At 40.9% G+C, this 21,319-nt stretch overlaps 2 protein-coding genes across 3 annotated transcripts in view; one reads left to right on the forward strand and one right to left on the reverse strand.

Annotated features, from left to right (window-relative positions):
- KLHDC1 (kelch domain containing 1) overlaps positions 1 to 4,649 on the reverse strand; it is a 47,430-nt gene extending 42,781 nt beyond the window's left edge. The window contains exon 1 of the mRNA XM_076004047.1: positions 4,001 to 4,649. Coding sequence (XP_075860162.1) covers positions 4,001 to 4,396 — 396 coding nt within the window. The 5' untranslated portion in view covers positions 4,397 to 4,649. The remainder of the gene's footprint in view (positions 1 to 4,000) is intronic.
- Positions 4,650 to 11,359: 6,710 nt separating this feature from the next.
- POLE2 (DNA polymerase epsilon 2, accessory subunit) overlaps positions 11,360 to 21,319 on the forward strand; it is a 30,927-nt gene continuing 20,967 nt past the window's right edge. For both annotated transcript variants that reach the window (XM_012757912.2, XM_076004046.1), the window contains exons 1-5: positions 11,360 to 11,457; positions 14,024 to 14,124; positions 16,320 to 16,395; positions 18,220 to 18,297; positions 18,432 to 18,525. In XM_012757912.2, the coding sequence (XP_012613366.2) occupies positions 11,390 to 11,457; positions 14,024 to 14,124; positions 16,320 to 16,395; positions 18,220 to 18,297; positions 18,432 to 18,525 (417 nt within the window). In that variant the 5' untranslated portion in view covers positions 11,360 to 11,389. The remainder of the gene's footprint in view (positions 11,458 to 14,023; positions 14,125 to 16,319; positions 16,396 to 18,219; positions 18,298 to 18,431; positions 18,526 to 21,319) is intronic.

Here is a 21,319-nt window from a genome sequence, read left to right on the forward strand (position 1 = left end):
AACCAGCCTGAGCAAGAGCGAGACCCCATCTCTACTATAAATAGAAAGAAAATAATTGGCCAACTAATATATATATAGAAAAAATTAGCCGGACCCCATCTCTACTATAAATAGAAAGAAATTAATTGGCCTACTAATATATATATAGAAAAAATTAGCCGGACATGGTGGCACATGCCTGTAGTCCCAGCTACTTGGGAGGTTGAGGCAGAAGGATCCCTTGAGCCCAGAAGTTTGAGGTTGCTGTGAGCTAGGCTGATGCCACAGCACTCACTCTAGCCTGGGCAACAAAGTGAGACTCTGTCTCAAAAAAAAAAAAAACAAGAATCAACATAGCAGATGAAGTTTGACACCTCTACATCTTCAAGGGGCAGAACTCAAAAACAATCAACATATTTCTTATGCGTATAACCATCATTATGACCAGACTATTTTTTTCATCAAGAATAAATGTTGGAAATGTTAGACATTAAGAAAGCATAATCACCTAGTTTATTTTAGTTCATCATTAAAAAAATTACCTTTGGAAATCCCATATAATTAGGTTGGTATCTCCTGCCAGATCCAGAGGTCAAATGGCCATTACAATGACTTACTCTCATTGACTCATTGTCCTTGTTTATAAAATGGGGATATTACATACTTTATACAATTACAGTAAGAATATATAAGATTAGGGATACGAGAGTTCTTAGCATATGCCAGATATAGTAGGCACTCAAAGGTTAGTTCTAATTTTCCCATACTGATACTGCACTAAATTAAGAACACACAAAACAACAACAAAAACCAACTTGGATCCGAGAATTAGTTAACACACAGATTACAGGCATACCTCGTTTTATTGCACTTTGCTTTATTGTGCTTCACAGGTATTATGTTGTTTATAAATTGAAGGTTTGTGACAACCTTGTGTCGAGTAAGTGTATTGGCACCATTTTTCCAATAGCATGTGCTCGCTTTGTGTCTGTGTGTCACATTTTGGTAATTTTCAAAATATTTCAAACTTTTCCATCATTACTATTATATCTGTTATGGTGATCTGTGATCTGTGATTTTTTGATGTACTATTGTAATCATTTGGGGAAGCCCTGAACCGTGCCCATAAAAGACAGCAAACTTAGTCAATAAATGTTATATGTGTTCTGTCTGCTCTGCTGACCAGCCGTTCCCATCTCTCTCCCTCTCCTTGGGTCTACCTATTCCCTGAGACACAAGAGTAATGAAATTAGGCCAATTAATGACCCTAAAATGGCCTTAGTGTTCAAATGAAAGGAAAAGTTGCACATCTCTCACCTTAAATCAAAAGCTAGAAGTGATTAAGCTTAGTGAGGAAGGCATGTCAAAAGGTAGGCCTCTTGTGCCAGTTAGCCATGCTGTGAACGCAAAGGAAAAGTTCTTGAAGGCAATTAAAAGTGCTCTTCTAGTGACACATGAATAATATGAAAGCAAAACAGCCTTACAGCTGATATGGAGAAAGTTTTAGTGGTTTGGATAGATGATCAAACCAACTGCAACATTCCCTCAAGCAAAAGCCAATTCCAGAACAAGGCCCTCTTCAACTCTCTTCCATTCTATGAAGGCTGAGAGAGGTGAGGAAGCCGCAGAAGAAAAGTTTGAAGCTATCAAATGTTGGCTCATGAGGTTTAAGGAAAGAAGCTGTCTTCATAACATAAAAGTACAAGGTGAAGCAACGGCTGATGTAGAAGCTGCAAGTTACCCAGAAGATCTATTATAGCTAAAGATTATTGAGGAAGGTAGCTACACTAAACAACAGATTTTCAATGTGGATGAAACAGCCTTATATTGGAAGAAGATGCCATCTAGGACTTTCATATCTAGAGAGAAGTCAATGCTTGGCTTCAAAGCTTCAAAGAGCAAGCAGACTCTCGTTTGGGATTATTGCAGCAAGTGACTTTAAGTTGAAGCTTAGTTGCAACTGTGAAAATCTGAGGGCCCTTAAGAATTATCTACTCTGCCTGTGCACTAGAGGGAACATCAAAGCCTGGATGTCCACACATCTGTTCACAACATGGTTTATTGAATAATTCAAGCCCACTGTTGAGACCTAATGCTCAAAAAGATTCCTTTCAAAATATTACTGCTCATTGACAATGCACCTGGTCAATCAAGAGCTATAATGGAGACAAACCTGAGATTAATGTTGTTTTCATACCTGCTAACACAACACCCATTCTGGAGCTGATGGATCAAGGAGTACTTTTGACTTTTGAGTCTTATTATTTAAAAAATACATTTTTGTAAGGCAATAGCTGCCAGAGATAGTGATTCCTCTGATGGATCTAGGCAAAGTAAACTGAAAAGCTTCAGGGAAAGATTTACCATTCTACATGGCATTAAGAACACTGGTGATTCATGGAAGGAAGTCAAAATATCAACATTAGCAAGAGTTTTGAGGAAGATGATTCCAACCCTCATGGATGATTTTGAGATGTTCAAGACTTCAGTGGACAAAATAACTGCAGATGTGATGGAAAGAGCAGGAAAACTAGAATTAGAAGTGGAGTCTGAAGATGTGACTTAATTTGCTGCAATCTCACGATCAAACTTGAATGGATGAGGAATTGCTTTTTATGGATGAGCAAAGAAAGTGGTTTCTTGAGATGGAATCTACTCCTGGTGAAAGTGCTATGAACATGTTGAAACAACAACAAAGGATTTAGAATATTACATAAACTTAGTTGATAAAGCATCAGCAATTTCAAAGGATTCATACCATTCTTGAAATAAGTTTTACTGTGGATAAAATGTTATCAAGCAGCATCACCTCATGCTACAGAGAAAACTCATGAAAGGAAGAGTCAATTGATGTGGCAAGCTGCATTGTAGCCCTAGGAAATTTCCACAACCTTCCCACCCTTCAACAACCACCACCCTGATCAGTCAGCAGCCATGGACATGAAGGCAAAAATCCTTTCCACTAGCAAAAAGATTAGGACTGGCGGAAGGCTCAGATAATTGTAGCACTTTTTAAGCAGTAACGTTTTTTAAAATCAAGTATGTACATTGCTTTCTTAGACACAAATATGTACATTATTTTTCAGACATAATGCTATTGTGAACTTAACAGCACACACAGTATAAACATAACTTTATATGCACTAGGAAGCCAAAAAATTCACATGACTCGCTTTATTCTGGTAGTCTGGGACCCAACCTGCAATATCTCCGAGGTATGCCTGTATGTACTTCATTTCAGTGTGATTCAGTCAGGTAACAGGTCTGTCACATAGTATTAACAGTACGAAGACAGGAAGAGGAAGGTTCTACTTTCAGTAGGACGTCCAGATGGCTTTTTTTTAAATCTGAAAACTAAGGAGTTGGTATATAGTATTCCTGAATTGTTTTCCAGCTTTACGATTCTTGCTTCTATAGCCCTATGATCATGAAAGCAAAACAAACACACATATATTCAACCCTTCATTGTAATACTCTTTAGTATATTATTGCTAATACGAATCTATTTCGAGACTAGAGAAAAAAAATTCATACTCATTAGTAAAGAAACGCCACTAAAAATAGCTTAGAAATATTTAAGTGCTTCAGTGATTTCGATATTTTATTTCAAACCGCGCCGTGGGAATAAAGAAATATAAACACAACAACACAGCACGGCGTCCTCGGGTCCTGTTAAGCCTGCGCCAGTACTGAGAGAGAATCAATCGCGCCGTAACTGACTTTGTGTTGGGCCAACCCGGGGCTGTCGGACCGCGGGGGAGGGGAGACGGGGCGTGGGGAGAGGCCTGGAAGGGGGTGTGAAGGTTCCCCAGCCGCGGCAACGGCGGGACGGCGGCCAGCCCCGGCGCGGCTGGGGGGCGGCCGCCGGCGGAGGGGCGGGCGGGGCGCAGGAGGCGCCGGGCGCGGCGGGCCCGGGCCGCGGCCTCAGGAGCGGGTGTGGGCGGGCGCTCCGCGTCCGCTCGGGCCGAGGGGCCGGCGGGCTCCCGGCGCGAGTCCGCCCCGTCCCGCCTCTTCCCCTTACCACGTAGCCCCCCCACACGTAGAGGAAGTTTCCGTCCACCACGGCGCAGTGGCCGCTGCGCTCCTCCGCCACGCAGAACAGCTGCGAGTCCGCCATCCGTGCGGCGCCGGCCCCCACTCGGCGCGCCGCAGCCCCTGCCCAGCGAGCGGCCTCCCCTCCCGTCCCGACTCGTCCGCGCACGAACGGAACGCGTCGAGGGTCGAGATTGGTGGGAAGGCGGAAGCAGTGCGTCTGCGCCGCCCGCAGCCCGCTCGCCCGGGGAGCCGAGCCAGGGCTGCTGTGGCCGGGAGGGATGTCTTGGCTCCGAGCAGGAGGAAGGGGGCCTTGACTTCCAGGAGGCCTGCTGCGCTCAGACCTCTCGCTTGGGATTGTGCTGTTTTGGCAATACAGCCTCATTCAGTCGTCAGTCTATAGTCCAAGTCCTTGGTTCTCTCAGAATGACTTTCTACAGTTGGTTTGGCCAGCATTGCATTGCATTTGGCTGTTATGCCTCGCAAGACTTTTTATGTCTTTCTTAATCTAGAATAATTTCTCTCTTATGCCATTGATTTGTTAAATGGGTTAGTTTCCTTATTTTCCTATAGCCATCCCACCTTCTGGGTTTGTCTGATCGCTTCCTCAGTGTGCTTTTTCATTAACTTGTGCACCCCTCTCCCATATTTATTTTAGACTAGAAGCTGTATCTAAAGGCTTTCTTAGATTCTGGTTCAGCTTCGTTCAAGAATGCTTCATATTACATCACCTTAGAAGGCATTTAAGTCTGGTGCACTTTAGTGAACTATTTCTTTTTGACAATGTAAGTAAACACACGTTTCCCCCTTACGAAAAAGGAAGCCTATCATACGCACTGACTATACCTTGCTCTTTTCGCTTAACAATGTATCTGTCATTCCATATCAGTGTATATCAATCTTCCTCAGTCCTTTCCATGGCTTCACAGCGCTCCCCTGAGCGGATGTGTCATAGTTTATTCAATCAGGTCCTTATTGATAGACATAATGGTTATTTCCAGTTTTTTGCTATCACAAATAATGCTACAATAAATAACATTATGCATATGTTATTTTGTAGTTTTACAAGTATGGGTTTGGGGTGGAGTTCTAGAAGTGGAATTGCTGGGTCAGAGGATAAATGCATATGTAATTTTGCTATGTGTAGCTGAATTTCTCTCAATAGAAGTTTTGTCAACACTAGCAATGTATGAGTGACTGCTTAACAAAATAAGTTGTTAAACTTTTGGGGGCTAATCCAAAACGTTTGAAATAGTATCTCGGTGAAGTCCTTTGGACTTTTAGTTTTATGCAAGGGGTTTTCTATTAGACTTCATACCTTGGTAGCCTCTATGCTTTATCTCCTGTCACCTGCACTCCTTGAGGTGGTGAAAATAAATGAGTCTCAGTGTCTGAATAAATGACCTCAAGGGGAAAGCCAAATTTTGTCCTTTGCTTACCTTCTGAGTTCCCTTTTTTTTTTTTTTTTTTGAGACAGAGTCTCGCTTTGTTGCCCAGGCTAGAGTGAGTGCCGTGGCGTCAGCCTAGCTCACAGCAACCTCAAACTCCTGGCTCAAGCAATCCTCCTGCCTCAGCCTCCCATGTAGCTGGGACTGCAGGCATTCGCCACCATGCCCGGCTAATTTTTTGTATATATTAGTTGGCCAATTAATTTCTTTCTATTTTATAGTACAGACGGGGTCTCGCTCTTGCTCAGGCTGGTTTTGAACTCCTGACCTTGAGCAATCCGTCCGCCTCGGCCTCCCAGAGAGCTAGGATTACAGGCGTGAGCCACCGCGCCCGGCCTGAGTTCCCATTTTTAAAAAGGTATTTGTTCCTGATTCTTTTTTTTTCCTTCTGGGTATTCTTTACTTTTTTGCTAGCCTGTTGATGTATTTTTAACATTGGCTTCTATATTTGATCAAAATTTTTAGTATTTTTTAAAAGTGAGGATTGGTCAGGATATCTAGTCTGCCATATTGCTATAGAAGTCTAAGTATCATTTTAAGTATCAAGTTCTCTCCTTTTTATTTATAATATATATATCAGACTCACTTCACCTAGACACTTCCTATTCATTCTTCAGCTCCTTAGTTTAAACATCACTGTCTGTAGAGGTCACTGTCTAGATTAGGGCCACTTGTTATATGCCTCATAGCACCCTAAACTTTGTAATACACTTCTGGTACCTGTAGTTACATTTGTTATATTCCCTAGTGTTTCATAAGCTCCACTGAGAGCAGAGATACTGTGTTTCCTGTTCAGTGATACAGCCATAGTATCAATTACAGTCCCTGCTTGTTATTAGGTACTTACTAAGTTCCTTAGAGTAAATATATTCCAGCTTACCACAGAAGATGAAATTCTGAACCAAAGGCTATATAATTCTAGAGATGAAAATGATAGATGCATATAAGAATGTTGAAGAGACCGAATCAACAAGATATAGAACAGCAGCTCTTACCCTGGGATATATGGACTCCTAAACACTATAGGTGATTCAGAAACTCTAAATAAAATATGTGTGTGTGCTCTTTCTTTTTTCCTAGGAGAAAAGACCCATAGCTCTTATCTAGTTTTCAAAGAGGAGAAGATCTATAGCTTTTATCAGATTTGTCTTGTGGAACAAGAGAATAGATGAAGTCAAGGTGACTTCAATTTTTTAACTTGGGCTCTGGTGAGATAGTAGTGCTATTCTCAGCATATATAAAACACTGACTTTAGTTCTGACTTATTGGTTAGAAAGTGTCTGTGGAACATACATATGGAGATTTCCAGGAAGTAACTAGAGTAGTCTGGAGTTCATTACCTGTTTAGTTTAGAGATGAAGACACTGGAGTCATCATTATACAAACAAGTTTGTGGGAGGCCTGGGCATGGATAAGATTTCCCAAAGAGAGTATGTGGAGTAAGAAGACTAGAAGGTCTTGGGAATATGAACATTACAGTGGAAGAAAAAAGAAAGGAAGATAAAAAGGCTCAACAGAGTGAGGGACAACCAGGAAACTGTAGTATCATGGAAGCAAGAAAAAAAACTGTTTTAATAATGGTCAACAGGCCAGGCATGGTGGCTCACGCCTGTAATCCTAGCACTCTGGGAGGCTTAGTTAGGCAGATTGTTTGAGCTCAGGAGTTAGAGACCAGCCTAACAAGAGTGAGACCCTGTCTGTACGAAAAATAGAAAGAAATTATCTGGACAACTAAAAACATATACAGGAAAAATTAGTCGAGCATGGTGGTGTATGGGAGGCCGGAGTAGAAGGATCTCTTGAGCCCAGGAGTTTAAGGTTGCTGTGAGCTAGGCTTACACCAGGGCACTCTAGCCCAGGGAACAGAGTGAGACTCTGTCTGAAAAAATAATAATAAATAATGGTCAACAGGGTCAGAGACCTTGGAGAAATCAAGTAAGGACGAGGGCTGAAAGGTTACCATTGGATGTGGCAATTAAAAGGTCATTGATGAAACCATAATGACAGGCTGAGCATGGTGGCTTACACCAGTAATTGCAACCCTTTGGGAGGCCCAGACAGAGGGGTCACTTGAGGCCAGGAGTTAGAGACCAACCTGGGCAACATAATGAGACCTCATCTCTACAAAAAATAAAAAATTAACCAGGTGTGGTAGTGCACACTTACAGTCCCAGCTACTCAAGAGGCTGAGGCAAGAAGATTGCTTGAGCCCAGGAGGCTGCAGTGAGCCCTGATCACTAAATACATTGCACTCCAGCCTGGGTGACAAAATGAGATCCTGTCTCTAAAAAAACAAAAAAAAAAAAAAAAAAAAAAAGAGAGAGAGAGAGAAGAAGAAAGAAAAGAAAAGAGTAGGGCAGGCGGGGGGCGATGGCTCACGCCTGTAATCCTAGCACTCTGGGAGGCCAAGGCGGGCGGATTGCTCGAGGTCGGGAGTTCGAAACCAGCCTGAGCGAGACCCCGTCTCTACTAAAAATAGAAAAAAATTAATTGACCAACTAAAAGTATATATACAAAAAATTAGCCGGGCATGGTGGTGCATGCCTGTAGTCCCAGCTACTCGGGAGGCTGAGGCAGGAGGATTGCTTGAGCCCAGGAGTTTGAGGTTGCTGTGAGCTAGGCTGATGCCACAGCACTCACTCTAGCCTGGGCAACAAAAGTGAGACTCTGTCTCAAAAAAAAAAAAAAAAAGAGTAGGGCAGAGAGGGGATTGATGGAAAGCAGTATAAGGGAATGTTCTGGAGGGATGGAAATCTTCTGTATCTTCACTGGGGTAGTGGTCACATGGGTGTATATGTTTATCAAAAGACATTAAACTGCGTAGACATTCATGCATTTTACTTAATGTAAACTATGCCACAATAATATATGTATTTTTAAAGTCCTCACTCCATCACTTTATTGTAACTAGTAATATTAGTATTGTATTTTTGAAATGGAGCACTTGTCCTCCTGGAGTGTAGTGGGGTCTGTAGACTAGAAAACAGACAGTTACAACACTGTGCAGTAAGTGTGAAGATAGCAAAAATTCAAGGCACCTGAGGGCTACAGAGTAGGGCGTTTAACTCAGATTTGAGGGAGACAGGAAAGGTTCCTGAGAGAAAGTAAAGTTTAAGCTAAGAACTGAAAGGTGAGTGGAATTGTTCAGGCAAACGGAGTGGAAGAGAGTGAAGTGTTCCTGGCAGAAGGAACTGGAGAGGAAGAGATGACCTGTGTACTTTATTCTAATGTGGAAAGATTTTGAAGCACTTTAAGTAGAGAAGTGACATGGTAAGAATTATGTTTTAGAAGGTTTATTCTAATGGCAAGATTGGAAGCAAAGAGACCAGTTAGCAGGTCAGTCACTGCTGGCCAGAGATGCTAGTGTCCTAAGTGAGGGGCCCTGGCCAGGAAGATAGATGTGAACTGATTTGAGAGAAACTGAAAGGTAGAACTACAGGGAATTAGTGGCTAATTGGTTTATGGGGGAGGATGCCCTAGTTTACTAGCTGGGTCACTGGGTGGAAGGTGGGTGAGGCCCTTTGCCAGGTTAGTGAACAACCCCCCCAAAAACAGAACTATGTTCAAAAATCACTTTTCTCTGTGATGTAATGTTACCGATTTAATATATAATTAGGTGTGTTAGTTTTAGTATGCTTTCAATTTTGTTTACTTTTTCTTTTCTGTTTTTAAATATGTAAAACATATACATGGGTCAAAAGTCTCACTATAAAGAAAGATTTTGCTTTCATCCCCTTACAGTTAATCATTTTTGTAGTGTCTAGTTTAACCATCTAGAGGCTTTTTATTTTATTTTATTTATTTTTTGTCTTTTTATTGAAACCTTAAAATCTGTATCTAGAGGCTTTTTAAATGCAAAAACAAATAAAGATGTACATATGTTTTTGTTCCTTCCTCCTTTGCTAAACTTTGCCTTTTTTTTTTTTTTTTTTTAAGAGACAGGGTCTTGCTCTGTCACCCAGGCAAACTCCTGGGCTCAGGGTGCAAGCGACCCACCTGCCTCGGCCTCCCAAGTAGCTAGGACTACAGGCAGAGCCACCACTCCTGGCTCCTTTTTAAAATTTTTTAAAAACTTAAGCTCATATCCTGGAGGTCTCTGTGTTAGGGTGGAAAACATGGTAGGTGTTCATGGCATAGATAGAGAAAGATTTCTCACACAGAGATTAAGATGTAAAAGTAAAATTTATTTTAGCCTTTAGAAGGACAGAGAGAATGAGGGAGGGGGGTGGTGAAGATAGCAGGGAGATGGTGTGGCATCCCAAAGAACTAGAAGGGAGATGCCAGCAGCTAGGCCAAGTGGCTTGCTGCTTTTATGGGGATGAAGAGAAAAATAGTTAATTATTGTGACTTGCCTATCCACTCCTTCTCTTCTTCTTAACTGCAAGCAGATAATGGAACCTGCTGTGTGAAACTGTTACATCCATCTGTTCCCTTTGCTTTAGGGATAAAGTGACCTTGTGCTTAAGATATAATTTTAGTCCTAGTCTACCTGCTGCTAAAGAAAAAAAAAAAAGATACAATTTTGGGGCAGGGTATGGTGGCTGAGGCCTGTAATCCTAGCACTCTGGGAGGCTGAGGCGGAGGATGGCTCAAGGTCAGGAGTTCGAAACCAGCCTGAGCAAGAGTGAGACCCCGTCTCTAACAAAAATAGAAAGAAATTAATTGGCCAACTAAAAATATATAGAAAAAATTAGCCAGGCATGGTGGCGCATGCCTATAGTCCCAGCTACTCGGTTGGCTGAGGCAGAAGGATGGCTTGAGCCCAGGAGTTTGAGGTTGCTGTGAGCTAGGCTGATGCCACGGCACTCACTCTAGCCTGGGCAACAAAGTGAGACTCTGTCTCAAAAAAAAAAAAAAGAAAAGAAAAGAAAAAAAGATACAATTTGGGGCTGGGTTCCGTGTCTAGAGATTGTTCCCCATGCTTTCATCCAGGAACTTCTCAGGAACTACTCCAGGCTATAGAAACAGATGCTAAAAGGCAGTTTTAGTCAATAGGTCTAGCACTGTAAAAAAAAAAAAAAAAATCTACATTTCCTTTTGTCAGCTGGGCTCCTTGAGACGTTCAGATCTCCACAGGGCACCTGTTAGCTAGTGGAGAGGGGACAGAGCTGATTTATTTCACTCACAAGACCCACCGTCCTTTCAAATGTCTATCAGTACTTATAAATCTTCCTTATGTTTTATAAGCTGCATGTTCACTATAGCACTCCATGGTTCAGTCAACACATGGGAGCAAACATTTTGTAGCAGATTGACAGTCCACTTAACTGGACTCCGAATAACTAAGTTCAAAGTCCTGGCTCCACCACTTATTAGTCCCTTCCTTTCGAGTGAGTCCTTTACCATCTGAGGCTGTTGTGGAAAAAATAGGTCACAGCTCATTTGCCTGTTGTGAGCAACACGTCAATTCATACATTTAAAGCGCGATGGCAGTGCATGGCGCATGGGAAGCCCTCAACTTAAATAAAAAGCGGGGTCGGGAGGAGTGATGGAGATTTGTAACAGCTTTGAGGATATGTGGGGGAAAACCAAGTGACGCAGTATTTCCAGAGCCTGTGTGCAGGAGGGCACACGAGTACACGGGGGGCCTCCCTGCAGCTCCGACGGCCTAGAAAGCAAGGGGTGCGTCTGGGGAGCCCGGGCGGCGAGAGCGCCGAGCCGCTCATCCGAGCACGTGGGATAAGGGCAGTGCGTTCCCAACCAGACCCCAGGGAAGGGCACTCTCGCCCTTCAGGCTGCTGGCAGCGACGCAGTGCGGGGTGGTCCCCACTTTCAGCCTACTGCATCCCGAGGCACCGCGGGCAAGCCTGTGCGGACGGAGCAGGAGCCCAGCCAGGCTGCCCGCTCCTGGGGGCGGGGCCGGGAGCGCAGCCGGGGCGGGGCGTGCCCGGGAAGGGGCGGAGCCGCGGCGGTGGCGCCAAATCGCGAACATGGCGCCGGAGCGGGTGCGGAGCCGAGCCGTCTCCGCCTTCAAGCTGCGGGGCTTGCTGCTCCGGGGGTGAGTGGACTGGCGGCTTGCGGGGTGGGGCCGGGGGCCGGGCCGGGGCCGCCTCGCGGGGCAGCGGGACTCGCCGCGGCGGCTCCCTGCGCGCCGAGAGGGGGCTTGCCTTGCATGATGACTGAGACCCCTAAAAAGTTCTAAGAAGCGACGTCAATCTGGCACGATTTTGAGGCTGCGATGCTTTCTTAGGTTTGCGCGGAGTTGAAAAGTTTCTTCCTGGCAGGCGATCCTGCGCATGCCAAACTGAGCGACCTGTCTCGGCAGCAGCCGTCTACTAGCACGGTGATCTGGGCACCTCTCAGGCTCGCGAAGTCCCCGCCTCTGCTAAATGGGAATCTTAACAACGCTGCTTCCCGCGGTTACTGAGACATCAAATGACAGACCTGAGAAAGCCTGCATGCATATCTGTAGTTGCCAATTTATATTGTTGCAGAAATTGCCTCCCCTCCCAGTTTTGTGCCAGGCATTATTTCCTGGATAATTAAAAAGTAGGTAGGTTCTAAGAATGTTTTTAGGTGTTATTCTGGTTTTTTTTTTTTTTTTTTTAAGATTTCCTTTGTAACTTCCTGAAAGTCATGTTTCCTGGCCATATCCGTGTTTTTTAAGATCTATAGAATGATCCTTTCCAAGATTTCTCTCATTAAATCTGCTTTGTTTTCTGGAATACAATCTTTTATACTTATTTAAATACCCACTGGAATGAATATACCTTTCTGTACCAGGTTTTGATTGCTCTTGTGGGTGTAGAGTTTTCGGCTTGTTTTTGTAATTGTCAGTTTCACGACAATTTTTTTTTTTTTTGAAACGAGGTCTCAACTATGTTGCTCAGGCTGGTCTCCAACTCCTGGGCTCAAGCAATCTTTCCACCTCAGCCTCCCCAATAACTGGGATTATAGGTACATGCTGCAGCACGCCCTAGTCCAAGTTTTATGGGACTTTTAACTTTGCTTTTGGGTTAATGGTAAAGAGGGCAAGAGTGCGTATACCTTAGTAGAAAATGAATTTTGTCCAGTTGGTCCCTGACATTTTGAAAATATTCAATTAACATTTTGAAAATAATTCAATTAATTGAAAATATTCAATTAATATTCAATTGAATAATTAAATTATTCAATTAACTTTTCTAGCCTTTCACTTAGAATTTAACCTAATATTAAGCTTTTGTTCATTAATTAATTCAGTCAGAAATATACTTAAATCTGTTAGCTGCAAAGCACAGTACTGTGCAAGAGGGTGCAAGAGAGAGTAAGACACTCTGGAGCTTTGGGGGGGGGCAGATAGTGTATTAGTTATCTACTGCAGCATAACAAATGACCCAAAAACTTAGAGGCTAAAGCAGCACACATCAATTATCTCACACTTTCTGTGGGTCAGCATTTAGTTCCTAGTGGGCCTTGCCGGCTGTTGACTGGAGGCTAGCCTCAGTTCTTTGACATGTGGGCCTCCCCAACATGACAGCTGGCTTCAGACAGAGAGAGTCTGTTAGCAAGACTGCTCACAGTCTTTGATAACCTAATCAGGGAAGTGACATCTTTTTGCTTTTTAAATTTTATTTTTAAAATTACAATGCAGTAAATTATCCCTTTTTGCTAAATTCTATTTTTAGAAGCAAGCCACTAGGTTCAGCCCACACACAAGGGGAGGGGATTGCATAAAGGTGTGACAACCAGGAGGCATGGATTATTGGGGGCCATCTTAGAAGTCTGTCTACCATGGATATCAGAGAACTATTTAATTTCAATTGTGAAAGGATTCCAGGAAAGAAGTGCTATTAGATTGTATAACAAGGTGTGTAAACTGCTATGGAGTCAAGAAAGAGCTTCATTGAAGAGGCGGTTTGGGCTGAATGTTAAAGGATGAACAAGACTTGACTAGGTGGAGGGAAGAGTGGGAGGAAATGGCCATATGAATACCCTGAAGCAGGAGAGTGCCAGGAAAGCCAGGGACATTATATGGGCCTAAGGAGATTTGGCAAGGGCCAGGTCCTGTATGGCTTTATGGACTTTGGTCTATTTTAAGAGCTGTCCCAAGATTCACCCAAAATGTGTGTGATTTTTTGCAGTCTAATTTTTTTTTCTAATTTTGCAATTGAAAACAGTGATGAGATTCCTGGAATTTACTTTGAACAAATGCATTATAAAATTAATAAATATATGAGTGCCTGTTATGTTCAGGATATGGTGCCTGACATTGAGGCAGACAGATTCTTGCTTTTAATGAAGGACATAAATAATACAAGGCTAATGTGATAAATCAGATCTAAGGTATATGTAAGGGTGATTTTTAACAATTTGAGAAGGAAGGGGAGATTGCAGCAGGTAGGGCTGGTCTAGGAAGGGTTCTTAGAGGGACGATATGATTTGGGGCTTTAAGAAGTGGTTATGTTAGCCAGGCATAAAAGGATGGTTTTGTTCAGAAAGTGCAGGGAAGGTGAGTACCTTCCCTGGGAGGAGTGAGTAGATCTTAATTTCAATGCCAGATTGATGAGTGTTTGCCGCTTTTTGGTGTAAAACTTTTAGTCTTTAATTACCAATGACATGCCTTATCTTTCCCTTCTTATCAGTGAAGCTATTAAGTACCTCACAGAAGCTCTTCAATCCGTCAATGAACTAGAGCTTGAAGATAAACTGGAAAAGATTATCGATGCAGTTGAAAAGCAACCCTGTGAGTAGTATTTTCTGCTAACTCTTCAATTGTTAATATAGTTCTATATACTTGGTTAGATTTATAGATTTAAATTGAAGTTGAGGATTCAATATTAACATATCCTAGTGTTATAAGACATATGTATGATAGCATTTCTTCCCAAGGGGTAATACTTTTAGTTTAGCTGGAACCTCAAGATATTCCTCAAGGACCCGTTTACAGTTCCCCACCTGGTGGAGGTGTCACCATCTTTCCTGCACTTGACTTCTGATTTTGATCTGATCCTTTACGGTCACTTTTGTCTCTCTGCATGCCTGTTGGTGTGTCTTACTTAAGTTGGGTACTCCTGAATGTTTGAGGAGGAGGGAAAAGAAGAGTAGAGTAAGGTGAGCAGAGTTAACTCTCTTTCTGCTTTCTTAAGGGATTTTTTAAAAAAATGTTTCTGGAATGGCTAGTAATTTTTATTTAATTTTGTAAGCCTATAATAAAAAGCATAGGCAGTAACTTTTATTAATCAATAGAAAGCAATTCTACCAATCCATTGGTAATTAATATACTAAACAGAGTTGGAAAGCACTTTACTGAAAGTAAAATATTTACAGAAAATGAACTCAAAATTATATCATGTTTGTAATAAAAATAAGTGGATTTCAAGGAAAGCACAAACTTAATTTATAGAGCCAGTCCTTAAAAGATGTAAGAGGAAATGAAAATTTGCAGAATATATAAACATTCTACAAAAGATGGTCATTCTTGGCTTAGTGTGTTTGCTCATGCCTGTAATCCTAGCACTTTGGTAGTAGGTGAGAGGATTGCTTGAGCCCTGGGGCTTGAACCCAGCCTGAGTAACATAGTGAGACCCCCATCTCTACCCGCCCCCACCCCCCTCAAGAAAACCACAATAAAAAAAAAAAAAGAAATAAGAAAGATGGTCATTCTTTTCCTGAGTATACCAAAGTTCGGAAATGTAAAGCAACACAGAAAGGCGGAGGTTTGGGAACTCTTTTTCAGGGTCATTTTCTTTCTGCACACTGCTTCCTTCCTTCATAATTTTGTTTGGAAACCCACAATTGTTGAAAGGTGCCCAAAGAAGCTAGCATGGTGCCACCAATCCCTGAACTAAACCTCCATTCCACTTTGTATTATTTGTAATCAATTTCAGCTGTATACCTGGAGGAGTTTTCTGAGAGAGCTCTCTATTCAACCTATCAGTAAAACTGCTTTAGGGTGTTTACTCCAGCCACTATCACACTGCCTTAGAGAGTTAGGGATTTTTTTGTCAAATACTTAATCTTACACCACAAGCATGGGCCTACAAAGGAGAAAGGCTCTTCTCCTTGAAAAAAATGTCCAGTGTTTCTAGCACCCCAAAGGACAGGAATGAGTGTAGTTCACTCTGTTAAGTTGTATAGATGCTAGTCTCTTCAATTATATAGGAAAAACATGTTCTGTGATACAGGAGAAATTATATCATTTTCACTTCTAAAGGTAGAATTTATAATATATCTTTGCTTTTAAAAAAATTCCTTTAGAGTGGAAAATTTAGGAAATTATACTTGCCCTTATTATACCTTAAGATGGCACATGATATTTTGCCTGAGAGCACACCAAAGTAGTTAAGGGAGCACATGGTGGAATCAGGCCTGGGTTTGCTCTCTTCCTGTTCTAGTCGTGTTCTTGGGCAAGTTATTCTATCTCTCAAAGTTGCATTTTTCCCATCTGTAAGATATGGGAATATTATCATCAGTCTTATAGGACATCTGTCTAGTGGAATAATGGTTGCAAATAAAGTACTGAGCATAGTGCCACATGTTTACTAAATGCTTAATAAATGGTAGCTGTTGTTACTATTGTACTGTCATGCTTATTGAAACATAGCAGTTGTGATAAAGTTATATTAATGTAACCTTATTAGAACTGTGAGCTAACAAAAATGTTTCTATAACTAAATTTATATTACTAAATAATACTTAAGAAATTAAGGCATTTGACCCTATATTAAAGTATTATAACTTTATTTGAGTGTGGAAAATTAAGATATTTGAGATATGGCTTTGTTACTGTTCTGACCTATTACTATTTTCCCTCTAAAAACTATATAATGAGAATCCCAGGATTAGTGTTTGTAGAATATTTTTAGGAAAGGAGCTATATGTGGAAGGAACTAATTTTGATGCCTGTTTTAAAATCTGACTTTGAAATTCTCTTTGCAGTGTCATCAAACATGATTGAACGATCTGTAGTAGAAGCAGCAGTCCAGGAATGCAGTCAGTCAGTTGATGAAACTATGTATGTGGATAAAATCTACTTTTTCCCCTGTTGGAGGTGTTATTGAGCCCTTATTTTTAATTATTTTCTTGGGGAAATAATTAGTGATCAACATTTCCATTTCGGTAGCTGTCATTATTTCTGTGTTTCTTTTTAAGCAATGGCCTTCATTACAAACCTCATTATTAAGTGACTCATCTTTCCTATTTTTTCCTAGGGTTTGAGATTATGATGTGGTTTGTACTATTACTAACTTTTGCAGCCTACTCAACCAATCTGACTTTATATTCAGTATGCTATGAATGAATTGAATTAAATTGAATATTCAGAAATATAATTTACTTTTGTTCTTAGGAAAGTGCTGAACCCAGAGAATTTCAGCAGTGTAACTTGGTCACATGGTGAATGGCAAATGAAGGTAGAGCTCAGTTTTATGACTCTACTGTCTCATCTTTTTAGGTTTAAGAATTTATGTGGCAATAACTTTTCAGGGTTTTATTTTTGAGTATCCCTCTTTGCTTTCCTCCTTTCAAATTCATATGGTTTAATTAGAAGGAAAACACCAGGGAAAATGGGCAGAGAAAGAGTTATAACTTTAACAGTTCTTTCCTATTTGGGGCAATGGGGATAACTGAAAGGAGTCATTACCCTTATTTTGGTCAGTAGTTGTAATCTTTTCCCTGTCAGAACTTATTATAGCTGCTAAAAAAAAAAAGAAAGAAATAGCGAAATTGAGAAATTTTAATTTTATCCTTGCAAACTCATTATTTAAAATACTAGAGTGCAATGACATGTCTCTAAAGCCATCAACAGAAATTCAAAGTGATTATACTGACGTTTAAGAATTATAGTCCTAGAATAGGCAGTACCTATTGTTTACCCTAAAATTACCTGTTATTTCTGTCAGTTTGTTTATATGTTTAGCCAGCCAACATGGAGGTCCAGTGGGGACTGCATGGTAAAAAATCTTTGCAGCTTTGATTGTCAGAAAGTCATCATATCATAGCATAAGAGGGAGGCTCTTGTTTTTATAGATGAAGAGATTGTATAACAAGTTGAATAACTTCCCCAGATTAATCTACTAGGAAGTAATGAAGTTGTGTCTATAATCTAGATTTTCTTCAAGTATACTGATTCTTTGCCACTCTATGCTTGCTGTTACCACCAGGGCAGCATGAACCGTTTTTGACCATTTTCAATTTGGGAAATAAACATATAATTTTAGGGGAACTTGTTTTTTTTTTTTTTAGGTTGGGATATTTATGCAATAGTGCTATGAATTTTTTTAAAACTCTTTTAAACATGAGTATGTTACTAACAGTCTCTGAATTAAATTATTTTATTGATTTCCAACTCTAACAATATATATACTGTATAAATCTCAAGGATGTGGCCAGAATTTGGAGGGTTCTTTTACTATTGTACAACTTTTCCTGGAATGATTTGGTATAATATTTTGGATTTAAAAATTTAGTAAGTGAATCATACCTTTTAATAATATTGTAGCTCATAAAAGTAGTACATATGGGGAGACATTTTTAAAGATGTGACTATTTTATACATAAACAAATGTTCAACAGATGACATTCTTTATTAGAAGTTAACTTGATTACTTTTTTTTCTTGAGAGTATTGGCAATGCTTTCTTGTCCCTTTAAAAGAAATACACAATCTAAAAATTTTACCCATGAAGTATTTTTGACATTATAATAAATTGTGTGCATCACCTGAGAAAATGTGAAAAGTACATTATGTATGACAAAGGATTATAATAAAGTTATTGTGTTCACCTACACTACTTATGTTTTAGTAAATCAAGTCTGTGTTTTCGTGGGATCTTTTTCAGAGAACATGTTTTCAATATCATAGGAGCATTTGATATTCCACGCTTTGTGTACAATTCAGAAAGAAAAAAATTTCTTCCGTAAGTATACCTTCTATTGCTTTTAAGTGAATTTCAAATGTACATTTCTTTCAGAAAGTATATAGTCTTATGTTTCACTTTTGGCCCACGTTTATATACCATGATAGTAAAAAATAGGGATTCCTTTTTTCTAGTCTGTTAATGACCAACCACCCAGCACCAAATTTATTTGGAACAGCAAGAGATAAAGCAGAGCTGTTTCGTGAACGATACACCATTTTGCACCAGGTAAGTTGTGGGAGGAGAATACTAGGGAAATTGGGGGAAAAAAGAGACTCCTTCAGTGTAGGAAAATCTCAGGGATATTTAAAAAATGCAATTTTGTAGTCCAAAGTTGGTTATTCAATAGGCTTACTGGGATCTTTGTGACTGAAACCACATAGGGGATAAAGGTATTTTCCCCTTAGCAATAATGATGATAGTAAAAATAGTAGGTAAAATTTAATATATGATTTTGATATGCCAGGCACAGTGTTAGCACTTTACATACATTATTTACCTCATTTAATCTTCATAACACTAATACATGTGTAAGTACTATTACCATCCATGTTTTACAGATGAGGAAACTGAGGCCCAGGGAAATTTAGTAACTTGTCCAAAGATCACATCTAGTAAGTAGAGATAGGATTTGAATCCAGTCTGTCTGACTCTGGAGCCTGACCATTGCCTACTACACTATACTACCTTCAAGCAGCTTACAGCTTATGACATTAAAGGCATTTGCACAAATGTAATAGAAAGTAGAATTTTATACAGGCTATAAAAGAGATACAAACCGAATGCATTTGATGGAAAAATCAGAGAAACCTTAAAGGAAATGATGGCATTTGACATGGGCCTAGATTGCTTTGATCATGTGGAAATGGGAAAAAAGTAGTGGTAACAGTGCGAACAAAGACATAGCAAAAGGAAAAAATGGAGTCTGCAGGAAATGATGAGCAGTCAAGCAGCACCAGGTAAGTTTGGAAAGGCAAGCAGAAGCCAAACTGTGGGAGTGCTTTGGATGCCACCCTTGGGAGTTGAAACTCTGTTCTGGTCTAAGCAAGCAGCCTTGGAATCCCAGAGAGATTCAGTCACAGCTTCCTCTACAAGCAGGTTTTGGGAGGAATTCCAGTTGAGAGAAGACTTACAGGAGTCTATGGTTTTAGTTTTGGCATAAATGATAGCTTGAGTGAAGGAAGCAACAAGTGGGGTGGAAAGAGGGAACAGACTTGAGCAGTGGAAACCATAGCTCATGGGGACTGATTGGATGTGCAGGAGAAGTGAGGATGATTAAGGCTTTGAGTCAGAGAGCACAATGGCAGGATAAGGATAATATGTTAACAGATGGGAAAAAGAGAATGTGGGTGATAATGGCAGGTTCTGTTTTAAGCATTTAAATTAAGGTTGCCAGGAGAGTATCAGGTGAAATGAACATCTGAGGCTAAGGAAAGAGATATGGGTGGGTAGTGAGAGAGAGATTCAGGGGGCATCTACATAGAGTAAAAAAATGGGATGAGACCCTGAGACAAAGAGAGGCAGATGAGAGAAAAGGAAAGAGGAGAGAGTATGAGGGCCAGGCAAGGATGGTGTTATATGGCAGAAGCACAAGAAGGCTTTAAGGAGAGGATGGTCAGCAGTAAGAAGCACTGAAAACAGGTTGAAGAGAATGAGCACTGAGGACATCCATCCTCTGTTGCTTCTATCGCTCACATAATGTTGCCTGATTAATCTTCCTGAAGTGTAGCTCTGACTACCTCATGGGTTTTGCATAGAAGTCTTTCAAGGAAGTTTAGTGGCTATTGAATTAAATACTAATCATCCATAATATCTGAAATCTTCCATCACACAAATTTGGCCTAATCTCAACTTTTGCTCTAGTCATACTCTGTGCTGGAGCCAAAACTGAAATATGGCATTATTGTTTCTGTTTCTTCTGCTTCTTCTGTGACTTTGCTTATACTGTTGCCTGCTCTTCCCTCTCGTCTTTACTGTTGGAACCTTCCTAATTTTGAAAGGCCCTTCTCAGGTTCCTCCTTCTTTCTGGAGCCCTTGATCTCCAGTTGGATGCAACTTCCTCCTGCTTGAAACCCACCGAGGACTTTCATGTTTTTTATATCACTGAGGAAACTTGGTGGCCCTGTCTTGCATGTGGGGTGCTTACTCCTGTGATCAGAATATAGACTTCTTGTTTATAGACTCCTCTGCCACATTTAGCACTGTGCTTTTTACAGAGAAGATGCTCAGTAAACACTACATTTCTTTTTTTAAAAATATGCTTTGAGGCCGGGCGTGGTGGCTCACGCCTGTAATCCTAGTACTATGGGAGGCCGAGGTGGGTGGATGGCTCAAGGTCAGGAGTTCGAGACCAGTCTGAGCAAGATTGAGACCTTGTCTCTACTAAAAATAGAAACAAATTAATTGGCTACCTAAAATATATATAGAAAAAATTAGCTGGGCATGGTGGTACATGCCTGTGGTCCCAGCTACTCGGGAGGCTGAGGCAGAAGGATTGCTTGAGCCCAGGAGTTTGAGGTTGCTGTGGGCTCGGCTGACGCCATGGCACTCTAGCCCAGGCAACAGAGTGAGACTCTGTCTCCAAAAAAAAAAATGATTTGACATCTACTCTGTTATTGTGGGTGTGCTGCTTAGCCTGAGCCTCATTTTTTTTCATCTGTGAAATAAAAGAGTTGAATTTCAGTCCATTCATATTTTCCTTTTTGTTTTGGTTTGAGACAGGGTCTTGCTTTGTTGCCTAAGCTGGAGTGCAATGGTGTGCTCATAGCTCACTGCAGCCCTGAACTCCTGAGCTCATACAATCTTCCTGCCTCAGCCTCCCAAGTAGCTAGGGCTATAGGTGCATGCCACTGTACCTTGCTAATTTTTATTTTATTTTATTTTTTGTAGAGATGGAGCCTGGCTATCTTGCCCAGGCTGGTCTTGAATTCCTGGCCTCAAGCAATCCTCCTGCCTTAGCTCCCCAAAGTGCTAGGATTATAGGCATGAGCCACTGGGCTTGGCCCCATTCATATTTTCATTG

Source organism: Microcebus murinus, chromosome 6 (genome assembly GCF_040939455.1).
Source record: "Microcebus murinus isolate Inina chromosome 6, M.murinus_Inina_mat1.0, whole genome shotgun sequence".
NCBI classification, from domain to species: domain Eukaryota; kingdom Metazoa; phylum Chordata; class Mammalia; order Primates; family Cheirogaleidae; genus Microcebus; species Microcebus murinus.